Raw genomic sequence first — 23,318 nt, 5'->3', positions numbered from 1 at the left:
ACTCTTTCCTTGTTTGCATTGTTTCCAATGAGAGGTCTGATGTTAGCCTGATGGGATATCCTTTGAAAGTAACTCAATGTTTCTCTCTTGGCAATTTTATGATCTTGTCTCTGTGGTTTTAGTCCTGGCTATGATGTGCCTTGGAGAAGATCTTCTTGGATTGGTTCTATGTGGGGTCCTTTGTATTTCTTGGGTCTGGATATTTGAATCCCTCTGTAGGTTTGGAAAGTTTTCTCCTAGGATTTCATGGAACAGATTATCAATGCCCTTATTAGTTTCTTCTCTTCTGGGATACCAATTATCTGGATGTTTGGACATCTGATGGCATCCAGTATTATTCATATATTATCCTCATTTGGGGGAGTTATTTTCTCAATCCTTTTGGTAAATTTTTCCAGGTCAGAGGTTCTGTCTTCTACATCTGAGATTCAAGCTTCTGCATGATCTAATCTGCTTTTAATACTTTCAAGGGACTTTTTGATTTCCTTTATTACAATCTTCATCTCTAACGGTTCCATTTGATTCTTTTTTATGGTGTGTGTTTACCCTTTCAGATTATGCAAGAACTTCTTCACCCCCAGAACTCATTGTCTCTTTCCTCCTGCATCTTCTAGAGTTCATTGTCTCTCTTCCCTTGCATCTCTCGTAGCTTTGTCAGTATGAATATTCTAAATTCTTTATCTGACAGGGTTCCATTGTTCTGTCTGTAGATGACAAAGGGCTGTTCTTTCCCCATGGGGGAAAGATATTTTCTTGTTTTCCCATATTTCTTGTGCCTCTGCGGTGGCTTCTGGTCATCTGATGGATTATACATTGCTTTTCCTTGCCTTGGAATTAATTCTGAGTGTTAGAGGTGTGTGAGAGGAGATGATCTGTGATATTTTTGCAGTTCTGTTTTCCTGACCCCTGTGCGACCCGACCTGCACTTTCATCGATGGAACTGGATGTTGCAAACACCTCACAGTTTCCAGGGAATAGGTGCACTTGGGCTGAGCTGCAGGGTTTCAACTAAGAATTCAGAGGTGTGTGGGAAGAGATGAGCCACGCTCACTGCAGCTCCATATTTCTCCCAGCTGCTCACTTTGCACTCCCTTCTCTGATTTTCAGTCATTTGGTCATATATTCACATTTGGCTAATTTGTTGGAGATTTCTACTACTGGAAGCTTATATGTATGCTTCACTTTACTGTGAGGTACTTCTATGCCTATTTCTCCTCTACTACTATGTTTTGTAACATAATATCCACAGAAAGAGATTGAATTCAGATTTATGAGGACGAGTTTCACTCTCTTTCTGTTCAGTGGGAGCTGAAGTTTTCTATGAGCCTAAAAATATTCAGATGTTTGGCTACTATGCACCTAGACCTGTCTAGACACTCAGTGTGTGGAAGCTCACTTCCCTAAGTGTTGGGCCAGAAGGAGAGGTTTGGGGCAGAGGCTTTCCTGTTAAAGGGGCAGGGCTAGACCCCAGATGCACATGGATTCTCGCTTTGCTAGGTATTGGGCTGGAAGGATATCCGGCATTTATTGATTCCATAAGTTTATAATGACACTGCCTTTTCTCTAATCATAATAGTCTTTAGCATGCCTTTCTTATAGCAATCCTGCACCCACATAGAAGCTGCATTTTCACTCTGAGATAAAAAGGCATTTCACAAAACATACAAAGTTGTGATGCCTGCTGGCATAGCTGCCATGACAGTTTCATAGATTGTTTTTGTTGTTGTTGCTTTTCCTTTGTAGTAGTCTTTAGGCTGGATTCATGTATCTTGAAATAGCAAGCCACCACAGCTGAAACCTCTATCTATGGTACATATTGAGCAATTCAACTTTATCTTGTAAAGTTATAGCTTTTCTCTGCTTCTCGGGAGTGCTTCCAGCATCACTAGTAGCACTTCATAAAAGTCCCATGGCATTAGGACCAGAAGATGGCATAATGGTTATGTCACTAGACTCTCATGTAGTTGACTGCAGTTCAAGTCCCAGACCCGGTGGCTTAAAACTCATGCTGGGTGCCTGTGTGTGGGTGCACAAAATCCCAAGAGGAGAATGGAGAAGGGGTTGTGGTGTGTTCATACCCCGCCCCAGGGGAGGTGATTTATCGCTTCCTATCCCTCTGTCTCTGTATGTGTCTCTCTCTAGTGAACACACACACCCTATAGCAAAAAATCTCTCTAGAAAAAGAAAAAATATCTCCTGTTATTATTTAATACTTACAGTATTGTATTAAAGCATGATAAAAATACATGAGAACCACCAAGAGAGCACTTTTTGTTGGAAATAATTAGCATTATATGGCATTTCAAGCAGATATTTGTGGACCAGCCAGTGGCATGGTGGTTAAGGCAGCTGGATCCCACATAGCTGACTATGTGTTCAAATCTCAAATCTAGCAGCTTGAGAAACATTCTAAGGGCATGCGTGCATGTGCCCAAAATCCCAAGGGGAGAGTGAAGGAGAAGGGGTTGTAGCATGGTCATCCCCCAAGGTACTTGTTTTCTCATTTTCCCTTACTTTCTCTGGTGAGTGCATGTACCCTATAGTAAAACAAACATCTATATACTGTGTTTCTGTATCTCTTAGTCCATCAGTTTCAGTCATAGAGTGCGAACAGTCTGATCGATGTGTTCAGTAAAATCCCAATAAAAATCCCAGCAGACAGAAAAACATAAAACAAAGAAAGAAAAAACTAAAAGTTCTACAAAGGCACATATCCTTGCTCCCATCTTGTGAAATTTTAAGCAGAGACTTAGTCAAGCTTTCTAGATTTCTGACCTAAAGATGCTGTGAAATAATGAATTTATGTTGTTTTAAGCTTCTAAGTTTTTGGTAACTTGTTACAACAGTGATGAGAAGATAATACAACTAAAAAGTAAACCCAAGCAAAATCTCAGATATCACAGGATCCAGGAAATAAACATGTAGATGAAATCCAAGTAGAATTGTCTCTTGATTCTGCTGCTTCTAAGAGTCTATTTCACCCTTTATTTCATGGATCAGTTCTCTTTTCCTCAATGTTTGTTAGTCTGTGGCCACAATATGCAGTGCAAAAATGCATCTGCTATTTAGCCATTGCGAGAAAACTCACTTCTATTCTAATTTTTTGTTCCTCCCCTGGCTCTCTCTTTCTTTTGTTTTCCTTTCTTTTCTTCCCTTTTCTCATTTTCTACAAATTCTTGATTCGATTAACTCATCTTGAGTCAAGAGCCCATATTTGGTCCTATCACTATGACCACAGGGGTAGAGTCTTGTTCTACAAACATAGCACTAGGTTTTTATTTCTGTGGGTGGGAGGAAGGAGACCCACGAAGAAATTTAAGATGCACTATGTACTGTGCAACTGTTCTCAATGGTAATGTTAAACCTGAATAAGAATGGAAGGATTTTTTTACTATGAAAATTTTCAACACACACAAAAATAGAGACAATAATATAATGAGCTTCATACACAATCACCCAGATTCAGAGATAACATTTTAACATTTGTCTCTAACTCTAGGGATATTACTCATGTAAGCACAATGCTATTACTGCACTTAAAATATTATTAATAAATATTTTGGTATCACTTAATATTCAATCAAAAATTTCCCCAATGGCAGGGAGTTCTTTATATTTTTTTCCAAACCAGGATCAAAACAAGATCTTCATGATATATTGTGTTTATGGCTCATAAATCTCTCTTAACATAGGACAGTTCTCACCCTAGTATCTGAGTCAGTCTTTATGACCCCTGAAAGAAACAGGAAGTTGTTCTCTTGAACGAATGCACACACTGGATTTGTCTGTCTGCTTCCTCATGATGGCTTGTAACTTACCGCTCTGCTCCTACAAACTATTAATAGAGGTTAGTTATAAGGGCTTGATTAGTTTCAGGTTCACATTTTTTGGAAAGTCCATTGTGGTATGGAATATTTTCTGTTGCGTCAAATTTGTGGCCAGTCAACATCAGGCTGTCCCACTCTTAGAAATGCTAAGGCTAATCAGAATGTTCAGTGACAACTTGATCCCTCCTTTGTAAAGGTTGTTATCAAATGTTTTCCCAAAGTTTTCACCCATTAAACTCTTTGCCTGATCATTTATTTTATTACATATTACAAAATGGTGATTTTTGTACTCTATTTTTCTTTTTGTATTTATTGTCTGGAATTCTGTTGTGGAAAAAAAAAAATTTTTGTATGCCGGAAGACATGTGCACTTGCAAGAGACACAGAGAGAGAAAGCTCCCCCACCATAGTCCTTTCTCCCCCATTTCTCCATTCTTTCAGGATTTGGGGCACATACACATGTGCCTGACATGTATTTTCAAGTGGCCAGGACTAAGATTTGAACTGTAGTCAGCCATGTTAGTTTAATTTGGCTCCCTTAACCACTAGGCTATAGGACCAGCCCACCACAGAGACAGAGAGATCAAGAAGGTGGGGGAGGGGTGAGGAATCACTCTTCAAGGGAGATGGCCATGTTACAATTCCTTCTCCTCCATTCTCCTCTCAGGATATTGGGCATGCACACACACATGCCTGGTGTGATTTTTAAGCCACCAGGTCTGGGTCTCAAACTGTGGTCGGCCATGTGGGAGTCCAGAACCTTAACCACTATGCCACCTACTGACCCCTGAACTAGTTTTACAACTTTGTTAAGTCTAAGATTATTTCTAAATGAAAGGATAAAACTTTTATGTACTCCCCTGGCTCTCTCTTTCTTTTGTTTTCCTTTCTTTTCTTCCCTTTTCTCATTTTCTACAAATTCTTGATTCGATTAACTCATCTTGAGTCAAGAGCCCATATTTGGTCCTATCACTATGACCACAGGGGTAGAGTCTTGTTCTACAAACATAGCACTAGGTTTTTATTTCTGTGGGTGGGAGGAAGGAGACCCACGAAGAAATTTAAGATGCACTATGTACTGTGCAACTGTTCTCAATGGTAATGTTAAACCTGAATAAGAATGGAAGGATTTTTTTACTATGAAAATTTTCAACACACACAAAAATAGAGACAATAATATAATGAGCTTCATACACAATCACCCAGATTCAGAGATAACATTTTAACATTTGTCTCTAACTCTAGGGATATTACTCATGTAAGCACAATGCTATTACTGCACTTAAAATATTATTAATAAATATTTTGGTATCACTTAATATTCAATCAAAAATTTCCCCAATGGCAGGGAGTTCTTTATATTTTTTTCCAAACCAGGATCAAAACAAGATCTTCATGATATATTGTGTTTATGGCTCATAAATCTCTCTTAACATAGGACAGTTCTCACCCTAGTATCTGAGTCAGTCTTTATGACCCCTGAAAGAAACAGGAAGTTGTTCTCTTGAACGAATGCACACACTGGATTTGTCTGTCTGCTTCCTCATGATGGCTTGTAACTTACCGCTCTGCTCCTACAAACTATTAATAGAGGTTAGTTATAAGGGCTTGATTAGTTTCAGGTTCACATTTTTTGGAAAGTCCATTGTGGTATGGAATATTTTCTGTTGCGTCAAATTTGTGGCCAGTCAACATCAGGCTGTCCCACTCTTAGAAATGCTAAGGCTAATCAGAATGTTCAGTGACAACTTGATCCCTCCTTTGTAAAGGTTGTTATCAAATGTTTTCCCAAAGTTTTCACCCATTAAACTCTTTGCCTGATCATTTATTTTATTACATATTACAAAATGGTGATTTTTGTACTCTATTTTTCTTTTTGTATTTATTGTCTGGAATTCTGTTGTGGAAAAAAAAAAATTTTTGTATGCCGGAAGACATGTGCACTTGCAAGAGACACAGAGAGAGAAAGCTCCCCCACCATAGTCCTTTCTCCCCCATTTCTCCATTCTTTCAGGATTTGGGGCACATACACATGTGCCTGACATGTATTTTCAAGTGGCCAGGACTAAGATTTGAACTGTAGTCAGCCATGTTAGTTTAATTTGGCTCCCTTAACCACTAGGCTATAGGACCAGCCCACCACAGAGACAGAGAGATCAAGAAGGTGGGGGAGGGGTGAGGAATCACTCTTCAAGGGAGATGGCCATGTTACAATTCCTTCTCCTCCATTCTCCTCTCAGGATATTGGGCATGCACACACACATGCCTGGTGTGATTTTTAAGCCACCAGGTCTGGGTCTCAAACTGTGGTCGGCCATGTGGGAGTCCAGAACCTTAACCACTATGCCACCTACTGACCCCTGAACTAGTTTTACAACTTTGTTAAGTCTAAGATTATTTCTAAATGAAAGGATAAAACTTTTATGTATAAAAGAAGAAGCTAATAAAAGTAAGGATGAGTCATGAGCACATGGTTTTATTTTTATAGCTTTGTATTTGAGATACATAGTGATTTCCCAGAGATACTTGAGTGAAGCAATGAATCAGAGAAAAAAATCCACAAGTAGTTTATCACAATTGGACACTGTGTAATGGTAATTGTGAGGATTAAGTAAACACAATCCAATTTAAAACATCAGATTTCAGCTATGCTTGCACAAATTATTTTATCTAAAATTAACAACTAACTAATTAATATGTAGGTTGGATGGGTTGCTCATAAAGGCACTAGAAATTACTCTTATTAGAGCTAGTTCTAACCCTCAAACAACAGAAGTGACATGATTCCTTTCCCAAAGCTATCATCTGATCCAGGTGAGAAAGACTGTAGGAAAAGGGATTTTATCTTAGATGGTCTAAAGAGGGCTAAATGTCTCAGAAGGATAGACGTTTTCTTGGTCTTTCTTCATGGAAACACATCACTGCCATCCTCTAGGATAGAAACTCAAAGAACGAGGTTTCCAAACCTAGTCCTAGTAGCCTTTTTCCTTTCACCTGAAGAAGTATTCCTGCATTAAGTGTGTACTCAGGTGTCCCTCCTTTCACCAGCCCCCCTTCCAAGAATCACAGTACTTGAGAGTGTTAAGAATGGCCTTTGAGGGACAGCCAGTGATGGTATAGTTAAGACGACTGGATCCCACATGACTAATGTGCAGTTTGAGTATCAGACCAGGTGGCTTAGAAAACATGCTAGAGTCAGGACCAGCAGATGATGTAATGGTTCCATTGATGGATTCCCACAGTTTGAGACCCAAACCTGGTGGCTTAAAACTCATGCTTGGCATGTGTGTATATATGCCCAAAATCCTGATAGGAGAATGGAGAATGGATTGCGGCATGATCATCCCTCCTGGGGGTGGGGGTGATTTCTCATTTTCTGTCTCTCTGTCTCTCTTTATCTCTCCAGTGAGTGCACATGCCCTATAGCAAAAATCTCTCAAAAAAGAAAAAGAAAACATGCCAGGGTATGTGAGTGCATGCCAAAAATCCCCAGAGGAGAAGGGACTGTGGTCAGGCCATCCACTCTAGGGGGTGCTTTTTCACTCCCCACCCCCTCTCTCTTTCTTTTTTTGTAAGTGCACACACAGTATTAAAGAAGAAGGGGAAGAAGAAAAGACGGGTTTTTGAGTCTTATCCATTAGACAGGTTGTCCTCCCCCATGGTGCCCAATTGCTTTGAATTCCAATGAATGTCTTCCCTTCTTTTTTTTTTTTTGAGAGATATTTTCACTGCAGGGCGCGTGCGCTCACCAGACAGACAGAGAGAAACATAGAGACAGAAAGCGAGAAATCACCCCCCAGGGGGGATGGTCATGCCGCAATCCCTTCTCCATTCTCCTCTCGGGATCTTGGGCACGCACGCACACGCGCCCGGCGTGAGTTTTAAGCCACCGGGTCCGGGACATGAACCGCGGTCGACTACGTGGGAGTCCAGCGACATAGCCATTACGCTAACTGCTGGTTCCCTGTCTTCCCTTCTTCATGTCATTTAACCTGTAAAAGCCTCCCCCCAGCCCCCACCCTGTCTCTTCAATTGTCCCATTGTGTCTGGACATATCAAATTTTTAAGCATCCAAATGACTTTTGAGCACCTGTTCTCAGCTAAGTATAGCCCAATTGGAAGCAGCTCCACAACAAAATGGGTACCTATTACAGAAAAAGCCATGTTATGCTCCTTCTATCACTTGAAGATGTCCCCCAATAGTTCACATGCTAAAACCTTAATCCCTAGTGCGACAGTGTTGAGAGGTGGGACTTCTAAAAGGTGACTGGATCATGAGGGCTGGCCTTCATGAATGGATTAATGTCATTATTGCAGGAGTAGGTTCTTGATAAAAGAATAAGTCCCTACCCCCACCACCATTTTCCTTCTACTTTTGTCTTTCTACCATGGATGATACAACAGGAAGGTGCTCACGAGATGCTGGCCCTTTGACTTTGGACTTCGTGGCCTCCAGAACTGTAAGAAGTAAATTTCTTTTCTTTATAAATTACTCAGTTGGTGGTGTTCTGTTATAGAAACACTAAAGGGACCAAGACAACTCTCTGGAAAGAAAACTAGTAGTCAGAGAAGGTAAAAACTGGTCATATGCAGTGATGTGCAGGCTGCCATGCATTTCTGGGAAGCTTGCAGTCCCAGCCATGAACATAATTCATGTCACTGTGTGCTCAGACATGTCCTCACCCACATGCAAATCACACTTGGGCCAGTTACAAGTTGAAATGTCTTGGTCACTTCATAACCCCCACCCTTTTCATTTCCTGAATCTTGTGAAACTGGCTGAGTCCCACACAGCAACCTCATCTCACTCCCACAAGCAAGTGGAGGAAGAGATATTTCCACCAGCCCCATCGTCAAACCAGTTGCCTCAACTTCTCTCCTGAGAACCATCCTTTGACTTGGAGCTGCATTTCAAACTAACAGGATAGTCTGGGATACAAGACAGCTGTCAATGGATCTGCCCTATTACCACGGCCCTCTGAGCAAGCGAGACTGCGAGACCTTGCTGCTCAAGGAAGGGACAGACGGCAACTTTCTGTTAAGAGACAGCGAGTCCCTGCCTGGAGTCCTGTGCCTCTGTGTCTCGTGAGTAACCCCACCTGCCACACCTTGGAAACTTAATGCTGAGTAGAACAATGACAGCCACACACTAAAGGAATTGAATTTTACTCTGACTTTGTGGCTTAATGAGTGGAAATAGCCAGGCACTGGCAGGAGAGACTGAGGGCACTGTCAGTACATGCTCTTCCACCTGCCCTTCTGCTCCTGTGGGAACGCCCATGGGCAGATCCTGCAGTAGGAAAAGGGAGTGGGGGAGAAGGGAGGGGCTGCAGAAGTGCAGGAGTGAGGGGTGGAGAGAAGTACGAATGTCAACAAGGTCCTCCCCTTCAGAGGGATGTTTAGTGTGTGACAGGTGAGGGGCCCTTTATGAAATTTTAATCTGAAAGACTATATATCCTGCTGCATCTATTTGCTATACTTAAAATACTAATAATAATCACATTTTGTTAGATTTATAAAGGGCTTCAACAGACATCATTTCCTTTCATCCTTCTTACCGACTGTCAAGGCAAGTAGTAGCCATCATTTTATAGGTAAAGAAACGGAGACTTATTTTTCTCAAATGGTTCATTTGTGTTAGAGCTCATCTGGCATTTCCAGAATCTGAGTTAAACATGAAATTTCAGGTCTGTATCAGAACAATGCTGCTGAAAAAAACCTGTTTGTACTCAATTTAAAAAGCAGCCCTGAAGAGATATCAGGGAAAACCTCTCATCTTTGCGTATTTCCTTCTTTGTAAAGGAAAAATCTACTGCACCTTTTATTCTACTTATTATAAGAATTAAAATCCCAAGTGTCTATTGTTAAAGAAAAAATTATTCGGCCATACCTTTAAGGCATGGAGAGGCAGACTGTGTCCAGGACTGTAGCGACGGGACCAGGGGCCATTGCAATAGGGTTCGGCAGTGGGGAAAGAGAGTGAGCTTGTCTCTGAATGCAGCCTGAGTACACGGGGTTTACAGCTAAGGAGCAGGGTAGGGGTCGGTGGGTAAAAAATTGCTAAGAGGAAACATCAGGAATCAGGGGGATCCTAGCTAAACCAACCTAACATTGCTGAAGACAAACCAAGGTGATCAGACATCACCTGGGATATGGCGGATGATGAGGAACCTGATGAGATATCGAAGATGATCAGATGTCAAGGATATCAGATATTGAGGATGATCAGATACCATGGAGGGTAGTTTCCTGCTAAACTGAAGAACAGGTTACTTTGCTAAAAATGGATTTTATAAGGAAGTACTCAGATAGGCCTAGGAGAAGATTCAGAAGCCTGAATAAAAGTATAATGGTGTGGGTCCAGCACTATTTAAAGAAAAAATATATCCCTATGTATTTATTCTGTTAATAATGAACTCTAAGACTCAAGAAGCTTATCTATAGATTGACAACGATATTTTTTTGCTTGACCAAAGTTCAATTAGGTTCATAAATCTCCCAGGCCTGTCTGGGAGACTTCCTTGTGAAATCTAGTTTTCAAGGAACCTCCTAAGTCACTCTGTCACCTTTGACCTATCCATATACATACTTAAATGAATAATTTTTCTAATGTGGAGCCATCCATGATTTCTTACACATTGGGCACAATAGAACATTTCCTTAATGGGTAAGTAGCTTTTATTTATCAGTGGTCTTTTTACAATTGGTGTTGAGTGAAATCAGTCTGCCTGTGTGTCTTCTCTTTTGTGTTTGTGTCTTGTTTGGAAACAAAAGAGAAACTATCAGTGACTAAAACTGTTTGTAAAATTATTACATGTGAATGTTTTTGTTTATTTTTAGTTCCTTCTTATAGAATTGCAGAATATTCTTTTACCCAATTTTAGGTTATTTGTCTTTTTACTTCCTTTTTAATTACTCTAAGATATGTAGTAAATTGTCATTTAAAAAAATTAAACAATGAGTTTATTTGGTTCAGAAAGTATTTGAAATTATGCAGCATTTTTTTTGTAATTTGTATTTTCTGTGAACTTTTTGAAGACCCCCTTGTATTATTAATATTCCAAACTTACAGATCAGTAAATCAAGATTCCAAAGGGTTACTTTCTTGACCCAAATTATCCAACAATTAAGAGCTTAAACTCAGATTTTGTTTCCATATCTAAGACTTTTCCCACTATTCCCTACTGCTAAGAATAGGTTTTATATAGGTCAGCAGGTGGCATGGTGGTTAAGGCACTGGATTCTCACACACCCAACCCTGGTTTAAGTCCCAAGCCTGGCAACTTGAAAAGTCACACCAGGTGCATGTGCTTGAGTGCCCAAAATTCCAAGAGAAGAATGGAGGAAAAAGGATTGTAGTGTGGCCATCACCCTTGGGGAGTGGTGGTTATTTCTCACATTCCCTCTCCCTGTGTCTCTCCAGCAAGAGTACACCACTTATGGAAAAAAAAATTTTTTTAAGAGGTTTTATTTTTATTCTCTCTGATGACATGCTTTGCAGAAATATGTGCATCAAAGCAAACATTTGTTAGAGAAGGCTCTGATGCCACAGACCTGTTGACATGCAGTTTTTTCTAGTTCAGTTATGCCTTCATTCACACTATTTATGCTCCATTTTCTTTCTTTTGTTTACACATAAATTTATTTTAACCATCTCATGTTTTATATTGCAAGTATGCATAATCATGAAAGAAGTACAGATGAATGGTGGTTAAAGCATGTTAGAACAAAGACATTCCTGCACAAAGACATGCAATCCAATGAATAGTTTTTCCTTTTTTTCTGTTTCTCCACAAACATTCTTATTAGAAATATTTAACTGTAGGGAATGGCCCAAATCTAAACAAATGTAGTGACCTTTAGACACATGCAAAACTGTGGTTCCATAGACAGTCATATACAGGACAATAAATGCTATTAACATATAAATATGCTCACTGCCTGTGTTCAAAACTACAAGACAGTATTGGGTTAAAGGAAGTCACATATGTTCATCAAAATTGGCCCAAAGAAGATTAGAAAAAACTTACATAGAACTACATGGCACCAGGTGTCTTAGCATTTCCGGGTGATTAGCATCTGAAAACAACTGTCTTTACATTCCACCTCCACTTCCCCCATTTTCCACTCTTTAAAAGAATAAATCTGGGAATGGTTCAGGGTAAGCTGCCTCTATCAGAGAAGTCTAGACTACCTGATCCCTGCTTTTCTCTACTTGTATGTCTTTGTGTGTTTATTTTTATGTTTATTCTCTATCCACAGCCGCCCCTCATTCAAAACATGTGTTCATTTAGCCATGAGAGACGTGGCATTTAATAGACAAAAATATGTAAAGTTCTCTGTTGAGAAAATATATATAGTATATGTCATAATGGAGACCTTATGGAAAACATGAAATTGATCTGGAAAAAAGCAGTAAATTGTCACCAAGTGTATTCAGCCAACTGTCTTTTTTAACCCCAGCAATTGTTCCTCTTGGCTACCTGATACTTTATTTCTGTGAACCAACATTGTTCTCTCTCTTCCTCCCTCTTACTTTGCAGCCTCCTGTAGTCTTTATCTATTTCTATGAAGTAATTTTTAAAGCATATCCACAAGCAAGTGAGAATATGTGGTATTTCTTTTTCTGTGCCTGGATTATTTCATTTCACATGATAATATCTAAGCTTGCCCATTTTTCCTCAGATGATGGGATTTCATTCTTTTAATGGCTGCAGTTTTCCATTGCATATATGTGTGTGTGTGTGTGTGTGTGTGTATGTGTATGTGTGTGTGTATAACACATTTATATATATGACACATTTATATATATGACACACATATATATGACAAAATTTTCTTTGTTGGTGGACACTCAAGTTGATTCCGTGTCTTAACTATCGTGAATAGGGCTGCAATAAACTCTGGGTGCAGATATCTTTACGACATACTGATTTCCTTTCCTTTGAATACATGTCAAGTAGCGAGATTACTAGTTTGTACAACAATTCTATTTTTAGTTTTCTGAGGAAACTTCATACTGTTTTCCATAATAACTATGCTAATTTACATTCCCACCAATCGTGTAAAGAGCTCCTCTTTCTCTGCTGAGGCAGCCTCTTTGACTGGTAATATGGATAAAACAAAATGAACAGATGTGACTAATTTCACTAAGAAAAATGTACTTTACAGTTATGATTACACAAGTCAGAAACAGTCTAAATGTCCTTAAGAGGTCATTTGTACGATCAATGGAATACCACCCAGACATTAATGAGACTGAATCAATTCATACATGGTATGAAAAAAATTTCAAAGATTTATCTATTCTTGTGAAAAAAAGGCAAGATTCAAAATGTAAAAAATGCCCATATCCCTTGTATATTCATATAAACCTTCTAGAACATATATAAGAAACTTTTAATAGTGGCTACACCTGGGAAATTTAGGAGGCCTGAGCTGAGAGATGGGTTGTCAAATTCATTTTTTTCATTTGGTAATTTCTTTGCATGACTTTTTATTTATGTATTTTTCCATGAGAGAGACAGGGAAAAAGAGAGAGAGAGAGAAAGGGCACCTGCAACTGGGTCTTCATGTCACTGTCCACCCCCAATCTCAGCTCAATGTAATAACGGATCACAGACACACATGTATACCCAGCATGAACAGGGAGGTCCTGCGTCCAGTGTCTTCCCATGTGAATTCAGTTGCATTGCCACTGTGCCACTGCCTGACCCACTTTGCACTGATTAAAGGTTTTACATGTGCAAATATTGGGGGCTAAGGGTTTTCAAATAGTTCCTGGAAAACATATATTATTTTTTAAAAATACAACTATGCATGGATTTCAAAATTCAAGATAAATTCATACTTTTCATTTCATTCTTCCACAAACTTGAAAGTCTCCTCACATGACTTGTAATTTAAAAGATGTTTAGGTCCATTCTTGGTGGAACACAGTGCTAAGATGCTGTCCTCCACAGTGTGGGGCCACATGGAAGGTCCTGGATCAATTCCTGGTTAGAGACTAGGTACTAGGTGGCATGTTTCTATAATCCCAGTGAACTGGGAAAGATGAGGCAGAAGAATCACAGCTCAAAGGCAGCCCAGAAATAGCCTGCCTTAAAATAAATAAAACAAAATAAGAAATATTTACAAAAATGTAGTGGGTTCCTACTATCTACCCAAACACTGTGCCAGGGCCTGCAGAGATGCTAAGGAAATTGCAGGAGGGAACTTAGAATTCTTTTTTTTTTTTCCCAATGAGATATAAAAGAAATGCTAAAGAGCTAAAACAAGGGTAAAGTATAAATTCCAGAAGGGACAGTGTTATATGAATTCAATGACAGCAGAGATGAGCAGGAAATCCTTAATAGAGGAGGCAGTCACTGAGCTGGGACTTAAAGAGATAAGAGTGGTCACATGGTAATAGGTCAGAGAGCACATATGGGCAGGGAGTAGGTAGGCACAAAGGTCAGGAGATCAGAAGATAGTTTGGAAACCCACCTTTGGAAAAGTAAGTTGGGATAAGATCGTGGAGTTTTCAAGGAATGCTTCTGTAGGTAACAGGGAAACCTGAATGGTTTCTGACCAGGGAAAGGACTAAACTAATGCTGAGTGTCAGGAACTTCAGTATTACATGGAGAAAGTACCCAAGCTGGAAGTCAAAAGCACTAGAGACTGTTGTGTCACCGGATGGGAGATGGTGAGGAACTAGCAATGGTGGAGCAAGCAATGAGAGAGGGAAAAAAAAAGATGCAAGGAATGCCTCACAGGACAGACTTTGACCAAGATCTCAGGGCATCTGTTCTATGTCAAGATTCTCTTTGAGGGACCAGCAGTTAGCATAATGACTATGTTGCTGGACTCCCATGTAGTCGACCGTGCTTCGCATCCTGGACCCAATGGCTTAACACTCACGCTGGGCGCGTGTGCGTGCATGCCCAAGATCCCGAGAGGAGAATGGAGGAGAAAGGATTGCGGCGTGGCCATCCCCCCCTAGGGGGTTATTTCTCACTTTCTAGCTGTCTCTCTCTGTCTGGAAAGCACATGCACCCTATAGCAAAAACTTCTCAAAAAAAAAAAAAAAGATTCTCTTTGAAAACTGACAGTAATTCTCAGTTGTTCTATGGTGTATTAGCACAACTTGCATATTTAACCAAAGCAAAGGTTTTGCTAAGAATGCTAAATGAGAGTAAAAAGAAATCATATGGAAAGGCAAGAATAAGTAGGTGTTGGGCCCTTGCATGTGCACACCTGACCCTCTTCCCTGCCCATGTCATTGAAAGTAGACAAAATTTCAGACACCCTCAGGTTAAGGCTCCTATAGCCATCTCATCATAGTCCTTGTAAAAGCTTACACAGATCAATGTGGACTGTTCAAGTTGTTCGATAACTACAGTCTCTCATATGACAAGCACTATACTAAACACTCATTTAGTACCTTCAACACAGCTGAGAGCCTAGTGGGGAAAATAAAGATGTCCGTGGACACTATGCCATGTGACCACTGTGATGAGGGACCATCCTCAGGGTACTATGGGAGCTGAGAGTGAGCAGCAACTTGTATCAATTAGCCGAGAGCTGGACATTGAAGCTGGGACTTCAAAGATGAGGGGAATCGTCATTCATTCATTCAGTCAGTCATTTATTCAACAAACATATACTAGGCACCTATTATGTCCCAGGTGGTGTCCTAAGCATTGATAAAACAGTGATAATATGAGGGGTCTTTAAAAAGCTCCTGAAGGGGCCAGCAGATGGCATGAAGGTTAAGGTGCTGGATTCCCACATGGTTGACCACAGTTCGAGTCCTGGACCTGATGGCTTGAAAGTCATGCTGGGCACATGTGTGTGCATGACCAAAAAAGAAGAAATTGCAGTGTGGCCATCCCCTTGATGGTTGATTTCTCGCTTTCCCTTTTTCTGTTTCTCTCTGTCTCTCTGCAGTGATCACAAGTGCCCTGTGGTAGAAACCTTTAAAAAAAAAAAAACTCATGAAAATGCCTATTATGAAAAAAGAATGTACAGATATCACAAATTTTTGCATGAAATAAACTCATACTTTGATTCTATTTTCCCATGAACTTTGGAAAGCCCCCTCACACTGCAGGTGCAAAAAATATACCCGCCCTCAAGAAGTTACTTTCCAGTGTGAGGAGACAATACAATGAAAACAAAACAGAGTTCCACAGTAAGAAAGACCAGAGAACCTACATTAGGCTGAGTACAGAAAACACACCTCTGAAGAGGTCACATAGACCAATTCATGCTCCTTTATACAACCCTGATGAGCAAGGTCAAAATTGCTACAGATTGAGTAGTATCCAAAGTGATTGGGAACTGAAATATTGACAACTTTTGAATATTTTGTATTTTGGAATATTTGCATATATATATCTTGGAGATGGAATCCAAGTTTGAATGTGAAACTCATTTATGTTTTATATATACTTTATAAAGATAATGTTATATAATATTTTTATCACATAAGGTAAGATGTGATTTTCTACTTCAACACTCAGAAAGTTCTGGATTTTTTAAGCATTTCAAATTTCAGATTTTTGGGTTAGAGATGATCTATCTATATTACAATGCAACCGTGAGTCTGTTTGTCTACACCTATATGAAAACAACACACTATGTAGGTATTTTCCATGAGCCATACATTGTGTTAAGCATATCACATGCCACATTTGTCCTTTGCAGTAAGTGACATTGTTCCTATTTTGTGCAGAAATTATAGCTGCTTATTCAACAACTTTCTCAAGGTCACACTCTTCGCATGTCATTATGTTCCCTGCCTGACCATCATCCCTAGCTGCACTGAAATACATCAGAAGTGGTCACCTTGGAACTGGTTATAAGGTACCCAAGCAGGGGACCTGAGGGCTTGGCAGTGGATCTGATGTGCAGATCTTGTCTTCTGCTTCCTAGATACAAGAGACTCTTTTTCTGTGCTATTTTAGATAACAATAGTCTATTTTTTTTTCCTTTCATATAACTAAAGATAAATACCTTGGGAAAGTTAGAAATAAAGGAAGGAAGTCACAGAGAGAGAGAGTTGACTTAGCAGCATAGAGCACTGACCAGAAAGCTATGTGGTAACCATGGACAGGAAACATTACCTGATCTAACAACTGATAGAGTTCTAGAAAACGCTATGTGTAAAAGGCTGTGTAGAGTGACTTTGTGAGGGTCAGGAAGTTGGATCTGGGTCTGTTTTTATAATCAGTACAACCAAAATGAAGTAGATATTAAGAGATGCAAAATATTTATCTGCAAGCATGAAGGGAAATGGGGGATTTTCTATAGTCATAGGAAGGCTAAAGGTAGAAAGACAGGAGCCCTAACGCACTGCATGTACTCATTGAAAAGAATAATGCCAACATCTTTCTGTAGCCCCCAAAATCACTTACGTCCTGAGATCTTTGGGGAAACTGTAGAGTTAAAAAAGAAAATAAATAATTCAAAGTTTTCTTTATTTCTTATGAAGCTAATGCAAGTGTGTCTTAGAAAAATCAAATGTTGAGAAAAGTATAAGGAAGGAAGGAAAAAACTATATCAATCTCACTACTCAGAAATTGCTGGTTTAGGGACCAGCAGTTAGCGTAATGGCTAAGTCGCTGGACTCCCACATAGTCAACCGCGGTTCACGTCCCAGACCTGGTGGCTTAAAACTCACACCGGGCATGTGTGCGTGCGTGCCCAAGATCCCACGAGGAGAATGGAGGAGAAGGGATTGTGGTGTGACCATCCCCTCGGGGGGGGGATTTCTCACTTTCTGTCTCTCTGTCTCTCTCTCTCTGTCTGGCGAGCGCATGCTCCCTATAGCAAAAACCTCTCCAAAAAAAATTGCTGGTTTAAAATATTTCTGCACACAGTTATCCACACTGCTGTCAATGTATGTGTAAGCAAATACACACACACACACATATATATACATATACACACACACATATACATATATAGTTGGTTCATTATACAGGATAGTTTGCAACCTGTTTCTTTCAATATATTGTATCTTTCCACATCAAAGAAAGCTGATACTTATCATTCTTTCATGACTTCTTAATTTTTCACTGATAAGATATATCGTAATTGATATATAATCATACACATGGGTTACTTCTCATTTTTATTTCCAACTTAGTCAAATGAGTCAAGTGTCATTTTTTTCCACACCACCACACACTCCAATCAAGAGCAGCAGAAGGCCAGTCCTCAAAAGTCTTAAAATAGTCTTACTGGCACGGGTTGCCCACGATGTCCTGGCATGGAAAACGCAGAGCACAGAGCTTACGTCAAAGGGCACCGTCATTTCCACTTCCTTCAACTGATCTTGTGAAGTCTGGTTAAAATTAAACTAAAAACTCAAGTGTGAATAATTTTCTTCATGACACTGTGAATATGAGACTAAGCTGTTAATTTGTGGCCTGCTCGTGAAATTGAGCCAGAACTAAGAGATATAGGCACAGCATCTTGCAAAATAACCATTTGCTGAATTACATGTGAAAGTGGCAAAAATTCAAAGAGAAGTAGATTCTCAAAGGATCTGTGTTTGAGTCTTTCGAAGTCACAACTGAATATGTGTTGGCAAAAAATTTGAAAACTTATAAATTTATATGAATTTATTTTCTTTATGAGAGAGAGGCAGAGAGAAAGAGAGACAGACAGACACCATCAATATGGTCTGCATGCCATGACCCTCCCCTAGCCCAGCAGCCAGCTAGGATCATGGCTGGGTGCACCTGACATCAGGTAGATGCTGAATGCTAACCCAGAGCCTTCGCTATGGCCTCCAGCATCATACAGAAGTGTCCCTACCATTGTGTCATTGTGCCTGGGCCTAAAGAGTCAAGCCACCACACATTCAGTGAGGACATCATGACAAATATGAGCATAGAAAGCTGTTTTCTTTCTATTTAATGCAAGATCAACCAAAAAAAAAAAAACAAAAACAGCAAAAGCATAGATGAAAAGTGAACTTCATTTTGGTTTATATATTAGAGCAAAAATAAATTACATACATCTACCTTTTTATGCCATAATCATTTTTTTTTTTTACTTTTTCAAAATGAAGTTTACATTTTTAAGAAGTTTTTTTTTTCTTTTTTAAAATTTTACTTCTTCCATGAGGAAGAGGGTTGGGGGGTGGGGGGAGAGACAGCATCCTTAATGATTGAACTCAAATTTCATCTAGCCCCAGATCATGGGCAAGCGTGTACCTGGTGTACTTTGGGAGGTCTCTGGATTTGAACTGAGAACTTTGAGATGCCGGATTGCTTCACAGAGCATCGAATTTTGCTGCTGCACCACTGTGCAACACCTATAAAGGATCTTTACAGCGTTATTGAAGTAACATTGCATAAAATATAAAGTCCATAATTTGATGGATTTTGACCTATGTATGTACCCAGGAACTTTCACCACAGCCAAGAGAATGGACATCTCTACTACCTCCAAATCCTCTTGTACATCTTTAAAGTTCCTCTTTACCATGCCTCCCATCCATCCCCAGACTCCAGGACACCATGATCTGCTTTCAGATAAATTAATACATTTATCTATAAATTAATATATATTTTTCTGTAATTTAATATGAATCAAATCATTAAGTATGCCTTTTTTGTCTGACTTCTTTCTTCCAGAATAATTGTTTTGAGATTCATCCCCGTAGTTACATGCACCAATAGTTCGTTCCTTTTTGTTGCTGAGGCATACACAATTTTTTTTTAGTAATTATTGATTAATTTTATTTATTTTTATTTTTTTTAAATTGCTATAAGATACATGTGCTCACCAGAGAGAGAGAGAGAGAGAGCAAGCCACCAGGTCCAAGACTCAAATCACCATTGACCGTGTTGGAGTCCAATGTCTTAACCACCATGCCAACTGCTGTCCATTCCCAAGACATATGCCATTCTAGATATTTATGACAACTTATTTACTCATTCATAGCAATTTGCGACTAAAGTTGCTAAGAATATTTGTGCCTGGTCTTTGCATAGATGTATGTTTTCACTTCTCCTGAGTTAATCATTAGGAGTGGAACAGCTGAGTCATACCTTCTATGTAGGTGTATCTTTAAAAGAAACTGCCAAACTGTTTTGCAAAATCATTGTACTATTTCACCATTCCCATTCTTGCTGTATGAGTTATGATTGTTCTATACTTGGAATGGTTAGTCTTTATCATTTTAGCCATACTCCTAAGTGGACAGTGGTATCTCACAGTTCTAATTTGCATTTCACTATCAACTAATGATACTATCTCTTCATGCACTTCTTTTTCATCTATATATTTGCTTTTTCATTTTAAAGAATTATTTATTCTCTTTGAGACCAGCAGTTAACGTAATGACTATGTTGCTGGACTCTCATGTAGTCAACTGCAGTTTAAGTCCCGGACCCAGCGACTTAAACTCATGCCGGGCACATGTGCGTGCATGCCCAAGATCCCAAGAGGAGAATGGAGAAGGGATTGTAGCATGGCCATCCACCTGGGGGGTGATTTCTCACTTTCTATCTCTCTGTCTCTTTCTGTCTTTCTGGCAAGCACATGTGCCCTATAGCAAAAACCTCTCCAAAGGGGAGGAAAAAGATTTAATCTATTTAACTTTTTTATTTATTTATTTATGTATTTATTTTTTAATTTGATGAGAGAGAGAGAGAGAGAGAATGCTGCCAGGTCCAGGACTCAAACCATAGTTGGCCATGTGGGAGTACAGTGCCCTAAACAAGTGCCACCATCCAGCCCCACCATCCGTGTATTTTCTTTGATGAAGTATCTGTTCAAATAGTTTATGCACTTTCAAATCAGGTTATTTAGTTTATTATTGTTAAGTTTTGAAAATTCTTTACATAATTTGATTGCAAATTTTTTAAAGATAGATGATTCACAAATACCTCCTCCTAGTTGATACTTTTCTTTCGCTTATAGTGTATTTCAAAGAATAGAGACTCTGAATATTTTTTTAATTGCCACAGTGCATGCACTCGCCAGAGACAGACAGAGAGAGAGAGGAAAAGGGAGAAATCACCCCCTAGTGGGGCCTGGTCATGCCACAATCCCTTCTGCTCCATTTCTCCATCCTATAGGAATTTGGGGTACACACATATTAACGTGCATAGCAAGATTTTCAAGCTGCCAGGACTGGGATTTGAACCTCAGCTGGCTATGTGAAAGTCTGCTCCTTAACCATTAATTAAATGGTGGGGCCAGCCCAAGATTCTGAATCTTAATGAATCTTAACTGAATCGTATTGATTTTTTCTTTTACAGATGACACTTTTAGGGTGTCTAACAAACCCTTGCCTAATTTAATTCACAGTGATTTCTCCCTGTATTTTCTTCTAGAGTTTTATTCTTTTAGTTTCACATTTCGTATAGGTCATTTTGACTTAAATCTTCCAGTCTGTTTTGTTTCTAATAATAGAAAATACCTGAGTCTGGGTAATTTAAGAGAATAGAGATTTATCGAGCTCATGGTTTGGAGGTCCAAAGTCCAGAAGCTATGTCTACAGAGTCCCAAAGCTCAACATCATGAGGGTAAGAGCAGAAGAAGGTGGCTGTGTCTATCTGTGTATCGGTTATGGTCTCATTCCCTCTCCTGATAAACCCATCAGAAGTCAGTCATAGGGGCCCACCCAAATAATCACTCCCAAAGCCCATCTTTCAATATCATGAAGCTATTGTTTCCTCATAATATCTGTATAATACAATCAAGTTCTAACACATAAATTATGTACTGAAACCATAACAGTAGGTGAGGTTAGGGTTGAAGTTCATTTCATTGAGCATGACTATCTAATTGTTCCAGCTCATTTGTTGAAAAGCTCATCTTTTTTCCCCTTGAATTTCTGTGATGACTTTATCAAAAATTTATGGACCACATAAATGTCAGTCTTTCTAAGCTCTCTATTCTGCACCATTGATCATTTTGTTTCTCTTTACACAAATTCTGATTACTGCCAGTTTATAACGTCTTGAAATAATAAAGTGTAAGTCTCCTAGCTTTTTCAGGGTTATTTTGGCTATGGTCCTTCACACACTTTAGATTTAGCTTATGTGTGGTAATAAATGTCACTACCACAAACATACACATATATAGAACAATGTGGGGAGAACTGACAATTGACAATATTGATTCTTCCAATCCATGAACACAGTTTAATATCTCTATTAATTTACATGTTCTTTAATTTCTCTCAGAAATGTTACAACAGGTCGTACACGTCTTTTGTTAAATTTATAATAAGATTTCACATGTCCGATATTATTTTAAATGTCTCTTAATTTCACTTTCTACTTGTTCAAGGCAAATAAATAAAACATAATTAATTGAAATTAAAATTTTAACACAAATAAATAAAACACAATTAATTTAAATTGTATTGAAATTTTATTCTGCAACCTGGCTAACCTCACTGATTTATCTAGCAGTTTTTTGGTAGAGTCTGTCTGATTTTCTACATGTCATCTGCAATTAAGGTAGTTTAAATTCCCTTCCAATCTTTCCATTCTGGTTTTGTTTTGTTTTGTTTTGTTTGCCTTGCATATTGCACTGGTTAGAATTTCCAGAACAATGTAGAATACAAGTGATGAGAGCAAAACTCCTTGTAATTTCCTGATCTTATGGTGAACACATTCAATCTTTTACCATTAAGTATGATTTTAGTTCTTCAATTTTGGTCAGCCTGAGAGCTTTGAAAATCAGGAATGTATATAGAAGTTACTCATAGAACATACAGAGAAGTTAGATTTTCTGCATCAACTAAGATAGCAGTGTGGATATTTGTTTTTCAGTCTGTTAATCAATCAGTATTGACTAATTTTCAACTGTTAAGACAACTTTGTAATTTATCCTGAGATGAGTCCTACTTAATTGTGATGTATTATCTTTTGAACAAATTGTTTATTTGATTTACTAAAATTTTGATAAGAATTATTGCATCTATATCATAGGGAATATAATCTGTGTCTTTACTTTTTAAAATGTCTGTGTATGGTTTTCATATTATACCATTTAGCAAATAATTCATTCCTTTCCCACCGATTTGCTATATCAGTTCGGTCATATACCAAGTTTTCATATATATGTAAGATATATATATAAAATTTTCATATATATGCTATATATAATTTTCATATATCAAATATATATGTGTATATGCACGTATAAAATAACCCTCTTATCTTTTTCTATCCTGGAACCAGTCGCTCCCTATCTTAATTATAGGTTTATAAGATTTGAGATCTGTTAAGACAAGAATACTGTCTCCCCCACACATATCAATCTTATTTTTTTTCTCTCCAATTCCAAAATTGACCTGATTATTCTAAACTAAGACTTTTGTGCAGAGGAATGACATAATCTGACTCAAATGTTTTTAGGACCACCCAACTGTTGTGTAAAGAATAATAATGAACAATGTCAGTGAAAAAGAAAAGAATAACTAGAACTATGTCTTTAAATAGACGAAGGGAGATTGGCATCTAGTGGAGACAGGAA

General features: G+C 38.7%; 1 protein-coding gene across 1 annotated transcript in view; it reads left to right on the top strand.

Annotated features, from left to right (window-relative positions):
• Window positions 1-8,610: 8,610 nt before the first annotated feature.
• SH2D1B (SH2 domain containing 1B) overlaps window positions 8,611-23,318 on the top strand; it is a 29,248-nt gene continuing 14,540 nt past the window's right edge. Inside the window, exon 1 of the mRNA XM_006142242.3 lies at window positions 8,611-8,912. Coding sequence (XP_006142304.1) covers window positions 8,779-8,912 — 134 coding nt within the window. The 5' untranslated portion in view covers window positions 8,611-8,778. The remainder of the gene's footprint in view (window positions 8,913-23,318) is intronic.

This window comes from Tupaia chinensis, unplaced genomic scaffold, assembly GCF_000334495.1.
Source record: "Tupaia chinensis unplaced genomic scaffold, TupChi_1.0 Scaffold000070_1, whole genome shotgun sequence".
Taxonomy (NCBI): domain Eukaryota; kingdom Metazoa; phylum Chordata; class Mammalia; order Scandentia; family Tupaiidae; genus Tupaia; species Tupaia belangeri.
Note: the sequence above shows the minus strand (reverse complement) of the source record. Positions and strands in the feature narration are given on the sequence as shown.